Here is a 12,126-nt window from a genome sequence, read left to right as displayed (position 1 = left end):
ACCCTCTCCCGTAATTTATTTTTCCTTTCATTTTTGTAATATTCTCAACATTTTCCAATAGGTTTCATTCTACCACGATTTTTTTTGGTTTCAAAAATTATCGACCCTGGTCTACGTGTAAATTTTCGAAACTTTTTGGGTGTAAATCAGGCTTCAAATCTTTAGAGAGAAAATTAGGGGAAATTGTAATTGACATTGTTGACAATGTTGTGCAAGAAGATTAGCTTCTACGCATGCCACAGTTGCGTCAAGGTCAAACGATCTTACTGCCAACTGTTACTGATAAAAATTACTAGGGGCTGCTGCCAACTTAACTTTTTAATGAGTGGACCGACAGTAATGAGCTCTGGTATTATAAAATGGTAGTAATATTTACTTGAATCATTTATCTAGTTGACTGTGAAGACGTCCCAGTCGACTAGATAAATATTTTGAGTGATTACTCTGTATTTTTACCTAAAAATGTAGCCGATGGTGAGTTGTAAGCTAAATATTCTTTGTTCGAAGCCCACGCGGGAAATTCCGATTGCTGCAAAGGTACAGAACCCTCTTCTTCTTCTCGTTTCCACGGTAACATCGTTTCTGTGGCGGTGGGCGTCGTGACGCGCATCAAATCTCCACCTGTTACAATAATTGATATAAAAGAAATACAAGAAGTTCAGGACGTGGGTGGATAAAATGGTTATTCTTGAATTACAAGTGTCATTGTGCTAATCAACACGACTATCTATTGTTACCAAAACGTGGGATGCTGGAAATTCAAGCTCTGTGGTTATGTGATTTTTGCAATTTTAGTTTGCCCTCAAGGAAACAAGCTAGAAATGACGAAAATGTTTTTAGATATTAAAATTGTCAGTTTATCCAAATTTATATTCCTTTAGTTTGTTTGAAGATGTAAGATTGTTTCTTTATTAATACAATATGTGGATTTGGAATTCCTGCCGTGTACTATTTTGCCGCTTTGTTTTTATAGTGAATATAACTATCCTGAAAATTATTTATAATGAAACTTACATTCATGACGTTTCAGTTACAGTTTTGTGTCCAAGTGTTAGATTTTCAGGTTTTTTTTTATTTGCTCCATGTTTGAGGGTAACTGAAAATGTCAGTTGAAAAATCGAAACCCACATTTGTAATGAGCGGCAAAGTTCTTTGACATTTCATAGCCACCCTTGATGCTAGAAACATTTATAAACACCTTGTAGTTGGAATCTTGATGAATTAACTTTGGAAATGTTGGCAGCATTGTCCCCCCAAAATTTGACATTTGTCAATTTTGACATGAAAATTGCTGTGCACCAAGGTTACATAATTGATTAATTATTAAGATTAATTCTAATTCACATAACAATGCCATTGCGACATTTGCAACAGAAACATACAGGGTGATTTTTTAAAACGGCAGGCGTTGTAGAATTTTTATTTATGAACCGATTTCAAAAATTTAAAAAACAAATTAAATGGTTTTTATTTTACTATAAACTGATTATTTAAAAAATCTTTTAGGCGATACTCAACTTTCTTATTTTAAATTGGAACCCATTTTTTTTTTCATAATTTGGAAGATATTAATTTTCTTGATTCAGAAATGTGTAATATGTTCTACTTTTACAAAAAATATTTTTAAAAAAATTATCAAAATTGAAAAAATTTAGGCAATAAAAGTTAATAAAATCTAGGTGCATGGTGTCAAATAAAAGAATGCCGTTATTGTAATGTCAAAAAGCAGCAAATAACAGAAAGGATCGGCATTTTTTTTGAAATTATTAATAACAAAAGACAATAATAATTACAAAAAAAGTCTTAGATGGGCCATATGAAGGCATAATTTTGTATGTAGCAAATAAATAAAAAAGTTAACAACAAATTGAAACGATATTCAAAGGCTTCGAAGAATTTGAAGAGTCAATAAAATGAAAACCAAAGAATCGTAATCATAAAGAATGCAAAAAATTCGTACAAGGATAGGTATATAGCTGCAAAAATTTCTTGAATTCAAGGTATCAAAAAAAACAGGAACTAATCCAAAAAAAAAATGTCCAATGGCATTTCAGATGTGTTTTTAATCGAAATTATTTTGCCGTTGTGAAAACCCAAACTCCAAGCATTAAATAGGTGCAAAAGTACCTCAACATCGAAGAGAACGACCATTCAGTTGTAAATTTTCGTTTTTTATTTAATGTTATTATTAGAGAGCTATCAACTTAAATTAACCCAGCGCATCCACCATTTTTAAAAAACTTTTTTGGGATTAAATTTGATAGAGCTCTTTGTTATCAGTTCACTCTCCAGTGTATATTTAAAAAAAAATTGGGTGTAAATCAGGCTTTCAATTCTTTAGGGATAAATTGAATGTAGCGAGTTTTGAGGTTAATAACCCGTTGTCAAAGTTAGGTCTATCAAATTATTAACAATTAATTAATTTAATTTGATTTCTAAATGATTTGGCAATTAGGATGATTAGCTTCTACGCACGTCACTTGCGTCAAGGTTAAACGCGTTTACTGTCAACTGATACCAATAATAATTGCTAGAAACTGCTTCAACTTTTGTCTTTTAATAAGTGGACCAATTAGAATGAACTCTAATAGCGCCAAATTTAAAATGCGGTTCTGTGATTGGTCGTTTAGTAGGACAAGTTACACAATATTATTATTCCTTTCAAATCCTGCTGATATCTAAAATTGCTCCTTTGTAAATCGGTAAATTCTCTGCAGGAAAAATGACATATAGTAATCAAACTGAGCTAAGGGTATATAGTAGCACCCATAAAACTAACTTAACTCAAATAAGTATCTGTATTGTTGTTTTTTTGGTGATAATTATATTATCTCTGCACTCGAAAGTATCTGGACCGGGATCGCTGGTGATTTCAGCAGGTAGCAAAATATCGAAAAGTTTTTGAAAATATGGCAAAACCAAATAAAATATATTATGGAATTCCACCCTGAAAAGTACGTTATGTTACTTTTGCACAATGGAATGTGTTTATTAGTGCCATATAGCCTTAGCCCAGTCTTGATGCAGGTTATTTCAATTTCTAAAATTTGTATTTCTTGTTCTAAATTATGTAATTTTGTGTCGTTGATAAACAAATCGAGTTTAATAATCCCCTAAAATTTCATTATTTTATCATTAAAATTGACAAAGTTATCAAAGTTAATAAAATTTAAAAAAAAAATCGCTTCAAAAATAAAAATTTCTAAAATTTGTATGATTTGTTCTAAAATTTTCTAATTTAGCACAGTCTATTAAGATTTTTTTAATTGTAAAGTCCCAATTTCATACTGTTTCCGTTAAAAATGCCAAAGCTACAGAATTTAATAGCATTTTGTGAACTTTGAGATCGTTCTAAAAATAAAAATTTTTAAAATTTGTATTTCCTGGTCTAAAATTATGCACTTTGGCAACAATAATAAGGGAGCCAATTTGAATACCCCTCTGAAATTTCAATATTTTATAATTAAAATCGACTGACTTACAGAAAATAATAAAATTTGTGGGAAAAAAGGTTTGCACCAAAAATAATATTTTCTAAAACTTGTGTCTTTTGTTCTAAAATTTTCTAATTTAACACAGTTAATTTAAGTGGTTTACATAGCAATATTTACAAATTTTGAAATTTTTGCATTAAAATTGTGAGAGTTATAGAATTTAACAGCAATTTGTGTATTTTGAAGACGGCCGAAAAATTAAAATTTCTAAATTTCTTGTTTTAAAATTATCTAATTTCGAGTAGATAATGAACAATAAAATTTTGTTCTTCTAGCATTAAAATTAGTACAGTTACAGAATACTATAAAAATTTTGGAAAAACGAGTCTCCCCAAAAATAAAAATTTCTAAAATCTTGGTTTTCTGTTCTAAAATTTTCTAATTTAGCACATTCAATTGAAGTGTTTTAGCTAGCAATCTCTCCAAATTTCGGAATTTTTGCATTAAAATTGTGAGAGTAAGGGATTTAACAGCAATTTGTGTATTTCGAAGTTGGTCTAAAAATTAAAATTTCTAAAATTAAATTAAGTAAATCTATTTTACTAACGGTTTGAAATTCCATTCTTCTAGCATTAAAAATGGCGGAGTTACAGAGTTTTAATAAAAATTTTGGGAAAAAACGATTCGCTCCAAAAATAAAATTTTCTAAAATTTTTATTTTTTGTACTAAAATTTTCTATTTGACCACAGTCAATTAAGGTCTCTTTAATAATGAAACCCCCAAATTTCTTATCAAAATCTTATGTCAAAGTTATGGAATTTAATAGTAATTTGTGCATGTTGAGGTCGTTCTAGAAATTTCTAAAAATGTTAGTTCTTGTTCTAAAATTATGTAATTTGGCGTTAACAATAATCGAATCAATTTTAAAAACTGCCCAAAATTTCATTGTTCTAACATCAAAATCGGCAGAGTTACAGAGTTTAATAAACATTTTGAGATAAAGTGGTTTGTTCTAAAAATAAAAATTTCTAAAATTTTGGTTTTTTGTTCTTAAATTTTCTAATTGAGCACAGTCAATTAAGACTTCTTTAATAGTGAAACTTCCAAATTTCCTACATTTTGCGTTAAAAATGTTAAAGTTATGGAACTTAAGAGCAATTTGTGCATTTTGAGGTCGTTCTAAAAATACAAATTTCTAAAATTTTGGCTTTTTGTTCTAAAATTTTCTAATTTAGCACAGTCAATTGAAGTTCTTTAGCTAGCAATCTCTCCAAATTTCGGAATTTTTGCATTAAAATTGTGAGAGTTAAGGAATTTAACAGCAATTTGTGTATTTCGAAGTCGGTCTAATAATAAAAATTTCTAAAATTCTCATTTCTTGTCTAAAATTATATAATTTGGCGTAGATAATAAGCAAATCTATTTTACTAACAGTTTGAAATTTCATTGTTCTAGCATTAAAATTGGCGGAGTTACAGAGTTTAATAAAAATTTTGGGAAAAAACGGTTCGCTCCAAAAATAACATTTTCTAAAATTTTTATTTTTTGTACTAAAATTTTCTATTTGACCACAGTCAATTAAGGCCTCTTTAATAATAAAATCCCCAAATTTCTTATCAAAATTTTATGTCAAAGTTATGGAATTTAATAGCTATTTGTGCATTTTGAGGTCGTTCTAAAAATTTCAAAAAAATGTTAGTTCTTGTTCTAAAATTAGGTAATTTGGCGTTAACAAATAATCCAATCAATTTTAAAAACTTCCCAAAATTTCATTGTTCTAGCATCAAAATCGGCAGAGTTACAGAATTTAATAAACATTTTGAGATAAAGTGGTTTGTTCTAAAAATAAAAATTTCTAAAATTTTGGTTTTTTGTTCTAAAATTTTCTAATTGAGCACAGTCAATTAAGACTTCTTTACTAGTGAAACTTCCAAATTTCCTACATTTTGCGTTAAAAATGTTAAAGTTATGGAACTTAAGAGCAATTTGTGCATTTTGAGGTCGTTCTAAAAATAAAAATTTCTAAAATTTTGGTTTTTTGTTCTAAAATTTTCTAATTTAGCACAGTCAATTGAAGTTCTTTAGCTAGCAATCTCTCCAAATTTCGGAATTTTTGCATTAAAATTGTGAGAGTTAAGGAATTTAACAGCAATTTGTGTATTTCGAAGTAGGTCTAAAAATGAAAATTTCTAAAATTCTCATTTCTTGTTCTAAAATTATATAATTTGGCGTAGATAATAAGCAAATCTATTTTATTAACGGTTTGAAATTCCATTCTTCTAGCATTAAAATTGGCGGAGTTACAGAGTTTAATAAAAATTTTGGGAAAAAACGGTTCGCTCCAAAAATAACATTTTCTAAAATTTTCTCTTTGACCACAGTCAATTAAGGCCTCTTTAATAATGAAACCCCCAAATTTCTTATCAAAATATTATGTCAAAGTTATGAAATTTAATAGCAATTTGTGCATTTTGAGGTCGTTCTAAAAATTTCTAAAAATGTTATTTCTTGTTTTAATTATGTAATTAGGCGTTAACTCGAATCAATTTTAAAAACTTCCCAAAATTTCATTGTTCTAGCATCAAAATCGGCAGAATTTAATAAAAATTTTGGGATAAAGTGGTTTGTTCCAAAAATAAAATTTTCTAAAATTTGTGTCTTTTGTTCTAAAATTTTCTAATTGAGCACAGTCAATTAAGACTTCTTTAATAGTGAAACTTCCAAATTTCCTACATTTTGCGTTAAAAATGTTAAAGTTATGGAAGCAATTTGTGCATTTTGCGGTCGTTCATCTCATTCTTCTAGCACCAAAATCGGCAGAGTTGCAGAGTTGCAATCGGCAAAGCAAATAAATAATGCTTTCCTAATTTTTCCTATGTTGCAATAAATGCGATTTATGCAAGCCCAAAAGACTAACTTTTAAAACACAACATGCGAACGTGAAATATTGTCTACATACCATCTATGGAACCTCTGGACATGCGTTTTCCTGTATCTGAGAAAATACTCTCATCTGTAACTAAACATACAATAGTGCTCAAAAATGGGTAAAATATGCGCTGAGTGTTCCACCATAACCACAGTCCACGTGACGAACATTGTGATGTAACACTCATTATTTACAAAAAAAAAATGCAGCTGCATGCAAAAGTTGATGATTTTATAGAAATGAAGTTTGATGAGAGTTTGTTAAGTTTCGTGTGTTAATGGTCAAGCTCAAATAGCACCATAGATAACAAGATTGTGGATGAAACGGTGGTACAGTGCGCTAAATGTCGCTTTTCGTTCGTTGATCGATGACAAGTCTATTCTAATTTGACTAAGCGCTAAAATAATAACTGGTCTAACAAGACAGCAATTCCATGTCACGGGTGTGACAAAATAACAACATTTTTTTAATTTCTTTACGACTAAGAGCTTTTTCAAGCAGAAGTACACTGTGATGAGGTAGGTTAAAGTGCTGCAAATTATCTAAATAAAATTTGTTAAGTTGCGATTGCAGATCATAGAGCAGCAAATTAATTTGTGGTGTCACGGGTGTGACGCGTACAAATTAAATTTATTGTTTTTAATAACATTTTTCTATATTTCTGCGAATCACAAAAGTCAGATTCCTTCTCCTTTAGTACACAAATATATGAACTATAGGCACACATTTTAAGCCTCTTTGCAATTAGAATAACCAATTCAATTGTGCACTGTATTTTTTAGAAAACTGTAACGGGCGTGACAAAGCAAAACTTGTTAAATAAACGTTGCTAAAAAATGAAAATAATGTAGCAGAAAGACTAATTTTATTAATGCTTGTAACATTTTGAACAAAGTAAGTTATATTTTACACAGGCGAAGGCGCCCACAGCCCCCAGTTTCGGTTTCACAAATTGGTCGAGTGTATTTATATGCGCTAGACATACCTACATCCACCCTAAACTAACTTCTTTATTTGGACAAAATATGAGATATTGTTGGATATTTGGTATTGATTGCTTGAATATTTTTACTTAGTTGATTCAGATATTTTGACTTTGAATTCACCAGTATACAAAATATTTATATTATTAATTGATTTTTTGCTTTCAAGAAGAAATCCTTAACAGAATTGTTGATTGCCTTTCTGTGAACGATACGTTTACTTGTGCCTCCAGAGTTTCTTTAACATGTGAGCATTTTAATAGGAGTTGTTAAAACCAACTGTGTGTACATGTTTAAGCCTTAAATCATCATATTTGGAAAGTTCGATCTAACAATTGTCACACCCGTGACATTTATTTTCAGTATTTCTCTAATTATCTTTTAACTTTAACCCTTTATAAAGGTATTTTGACATATTTCTCATAAACTACAAAAGATGAGAATTTGAAATTTTGGGAACAAAAATAAGCGAATAAGACAAATCGAATGACAATATTTACGTATTCGTGACACTTCCGGTCTTTTATAAACAAATTTGGTGGTCTAATAGGAACGAGGGGTTAACCTCCCTGGGTAATCAGGCTTAGGAAATCAGGGGAAGTCGTTTGGAAATCAGGGAAATCAACAGAAAATCAAGGGAAATCATTACGACAGTAGGGGGAATCAATAGGAAATCATGGGAAGTTTTACGAAATAACAAGCAAATAAGGGGAAGTTAAATAAAAACACAAACAAATCATGGGAATTTAGACGAAAACACAAGAAAATCAGAAGAATTTAGACGAAATTACAAGGAAATAAGTGGAGTTAGGACGAAATCACAAGGAATTCAGGGGAAGTTTAACGAAATAACAAGGAAATAAGGGGAAAGTTGGACGAAATCACTAGGAAATATTGGGAAGTTGAAGTAGGTTAAAGTAGAGGTTAACCTCCCTAGGCAATCAGTGTATCAGGCTTGGAAAATCAGGGAAAGTCGTTTGGAAACCAGGGAAATCAATAGAAAATCAGGGGAAATCATTACGACATTAGGGGGGATCAATAGGAAATCAGGGAAAGTTTTACGAAATAATAAGCAAATAAGGGAAAGTTGGACGAAAACTAGACGAAATTACAAGGAAATAAGTGGAGTTTGGACGAAATCACAAGGAATTCAGGGGAAGTTGGACGAAAACACAAAGAAATCAGGAGAATTTAGACGAAAACAAAAGGAAGTCAGGAGAATTTAGACGAAATTACAAGGAAATAAGGGGAAGTTGGACGAACACACAAGAAAATCAGAGGAACTTAGACGAAATTACAAAGAGATATGGAGGTTGGACGAAATCAGAAGGAATTCAGAGGAAGTTTTACGAAATAATAAGCAAATAAGGGGAAGATGGACGAAATCACAAGGAAATAAGGAAAAATTGGACGAAAACTAGACTAAATTACAAGGAAATAAGTAGAGTTTGGACGAAATCACAAGGAATTCAGGAGAATTTTAACGAAATAACAAACAAAAAAGGGGGAAGTTGGATGAAATCACAGGAAATAAGGGGAAGTTGGACGAAAACACAAGAAAATCAGGGGAATTTAGACGAAATTATAGAATTTGGACGAAATCACAAGGAATTCAGGGAAACTTTAACGAAATAACAAGCAAATTAGGGGGAAGTTGGACGAAATCACTAGGAAATAGTGGGAAGTTGAACGAAAACACAAGGAATTCAGGGGAAGTTTATCGAAATAACAAGGAAATAAGGGGAAGTTGGACGAAAATACAAGGAAATCAGGAAAATTTAAATGAAATTACAAGGAAATAAGTAGAGGTTTTACGAAATCACAAGGAACTCAGGGGAAGTTTTACGAAATAACAAGGAAATTAGAGAAAGTTGGACGAAATCACAAGGAAATAAGGGAAAATTGGACGAAAACTAGACGAAATTACAAGGAAATAAGTAGAAATTGTACGAAATCACAAGGAATTCAGGGGAAGTTTAACGAAATAACAAGGAAATAAGGGGAAGTTGGACGAAAATACAAGGAAATCAGGAAAATTTAGACGAAATTACAAGGAAATAAGTAGAGGTTGTACGAAATCACAAGGAAATCAGAGGAAGTCAAGTGTAGGCCATTTTTGAGAAGTATTAACCCCTGGAACAGAAATAGAATAGAAAATTTTCAAAAATTGTTTTTGGAAATATTTTTTTTGTAATGCAAATTTAATTATTTTTTTTTTGAAAAATCGAGTAATGATACAATTTAGGTATAACACGGTATACAGAAAGTAATTTTCAATTTGCATATAGAATTCAAAAATGCAATGAAATATAGGGTGTTCCATTTAAAATAAACAAGTTTATAACGGGAAGTGTCACGTAAATCTATTTATTAGATTCATCTTATCCGCTTACTTTAGTCCCCAAAATTTCAAATTCATATCATTTGCATTTTGTGAGAAAAATAGCAAAACGTACATATACGTTTGCAACAGTTAAAGGGTAAGAAGTGTAAAAAGTGTAAAAACTGCATTATCAATTTGTTACTTTGTATACAAATTATCAATTTTCAACTCCACAGATTTCAACCAGTTTTGCCAACTTTTGTTAAAATATTGTCACGGGTGTGACAAATTTTCTTAACAAAGTTTTAATTCAAAAACAAATAATGAAATTACTTTTTTATGTATTCAGTATCTGATGTGTTAAGTAAATAGTTCAAACTGATTTGTCCACTAATTTTAAATTCTTGGCATTTATATTTTGCGTGAAAAAAAAATAAGTGAAGTTAAGCGAAAAATTTAATTGAAATAGATGAACGAAAGTGTAGTTAAAAGAAGGTGAAGCAAACAATTCAACCATTCATGGTTTTGGTTAATTTAAGATTGATATATTCGATTTTTAACAAAATTATGTTTCTGCAAGATGTTTTAGTTTTGAATGTGTCAGGTTCAGTTCGTGTGGAACTGCTGAAGAGTTATACCAGATATTTGTAAAATCAATAAAAATCGAACTAAAAAGCGCTCTACGTAAACCGTACCATTAACATTAGAATGCTCCCTTCTCCAAGGGAGACAATCCTCAGCCGCCGTTGGTTTTTTACTTTTCATTCCCATCAAAGGAACTAATTGACTAGCAAAACTCCCGCTGACATCCGTTTCCGTGCTTGCTAAAATAACGAAGCTCGTTAAAATCTGTGGTAAAACACGAGCTTCAAACCGCCTTCAGCGGAAGGAAAGTTGAACATCTCTATTATCTTAGGTACATTTTAAACAGCCTTAGAAATGCAGCTAAGATACAAACAAAGCATGTCAACACTGAAGAATAAGCTTTGGGTGTCGTTAGAATAGAAGTAGCATGCTTTTTCTTCAGTACAGCCATTTCAAAGCAGAGTTAGAACAATCAGCCCGAGCATCTCCTCCACTGAAATCTGCTTTGTAACCTAACAAAATACACTAATACTCACGAGACGACTTTGCTGTGAACGTTATAGGGCTGTCCCACTCTTCTTTCGTTGATTTTGGTTCATTGTCGTCTTCGTGCAAGACTTCGCTTATGTAATCTAATAGGAAGAAAAAATGTAACCTGTGTGCTAAAGGGCCGAAATCTGCGCTCATCGAAGAAACTTACCGTGAGAGAACTGCTTGGCTGTACCATTCTGCTGGAACTCGGGGAAGCTCACGTGGTTCTGTTTACCCTCCTTGGCAAAAAATCTCTTATTAGTCACTACAAGCGGATCTACAGTGATTCTTATTAATATTAATCATAGACGGCTTTGCAAATTTTGACGATTTGACGTAGGTTGAATGTGTTACTCATAGGCGTAGAATTGACAGGGGTTAGGGTGCGTGTATTAATTAATTATTTTTCGGCAATATTGAACATCGAACGACTGCTTCTTGTTATGCACCATTAATGCGAACTGAAATGATGCGAATCTAGTGTGACCAAAGCACATTTGGACATCTCAAATCAATTTGTTTTACCGCGAAATATTGCCAGATGATACGCCAATGGGCTCAAACTTCGCTGTCACTGATCTGTCATCTGTCAAGTCAGGTGCAAGTGTTAGATTTGCGGATTGTGGTCGTTACAAGACACATAATAGTAGATTTTGTTACACGGCAGAAAAGTGGTACTTTTCGTCGAGCAATTAAATTGCAGTAGCGTTAAGTTCAGTTCCACGACCGACAATGAGTGAACGCAAATTGAACTAAAAACATGGACGGCTGTGCATGTAGCTGTCATTGATGACATTTACTGTGAAAAATATTGGTTTCAAACAGTTTCAAAGTTAAGATCGTGCAAGTGCCATACAAAATGTAAGTCTCAAATAGTAGCCGGCACAAAAAGTACTTTTTCTGCCTAGGCAGACAAAGTGTTTCCATGTCATCGAGCCTTTGCCTACTTGACTGTCTAAAAACACCTAAAAAATAGTGACTTTTTGTTACGTTTGGAGAAAAACCCTTTTTATGAGCTTGTCTTATCGTTATGCTATAAAAAACACAAGTCTAAAAGATGTCAACGCACCCTTTGATTAATATTAATAAGAATCACCGTTTACTTTCAACCTTTTTTTTGAAGGTGTTTATAAATGTTTCTAGCATCAAGGGTGGTTATGAAATGTCAAATAAATGTGCCGCCCGTTACTAATGTGGGTTTAGATTTTTCAACTGACATTTGTAGTTAACCTCAATCATTGAACAAAGTTAGTTTTGAAAACAAACTGTTCAAGTTGTGGTTTGAAGCTTGCAAAATCTAAAATTTTTCTCACAAAAGTCGTAGACGTAAGTGACATTTG

At 31.5% G+C, this 12,126-nt stretch overlaps 1 protein-coding gene across 6 annotated transcripts in view; it reads right to left on the bottom strand.

Moving 5' to 3' along the window:
* Positions 1-12,126, bottom strand: part of Nhe2 (Na[+]/H[+] hydrogen exchanger 2) — an 85,381-nt gene that overhangs the window by 16,994 nt on the left and 56,261 nt on the right. For 3 of the 6 annotated variants that reach the window (XM_088050429.1, XM_088050428.1, XM_088050432.1), the window contains 5 exons: positions 10,956-11,025; positions 10,792-10,887; positions 10,366-10,494; positions 6,395-6,454; positions 457-621 (listed from right to left, as the gene is read on the bottom strand). In XM_088050429.1, coding sequence (XP_087906555.1) covers positions 457-621; positions 6,395-6,454; positions 10,366-10,494; positions 10,792-10,887; positions 10,956-11,025 — 520 coding nt within the window. The remainder of the gene's footprint in view (positions 1-456; positions 622-6,394; positions 6,455-10,365; positions 10,495-10,791; positions 10,888-10,955; positions 11,026-12,126) is intronic. The other 3 variants (XM_088050430.1, XM_088050431.1, XM_088050433.1) reach the window with 3 other exon arrangements.

Source organism: Gnatocerus cornutus, chromosome 2 (genome assembly GCF_029298725.1).
Source record: "Gnatocerus cornutus isolate USDA-ARS CGAHR chromosome 2, icGnaCorn1.1, whole genome shotgun sequence".
In the NCBI taxonomy this organism is placed as follows: Eukaryota; Metazoa; Arthropoda; class Insecta; order Coleoptera; family Tenebrionidae; genus Gnatocerus; species Gnatocerus cornutus.
This window is presented reverse-complemented; position numbering and strand designations above follow the sequence as displayed.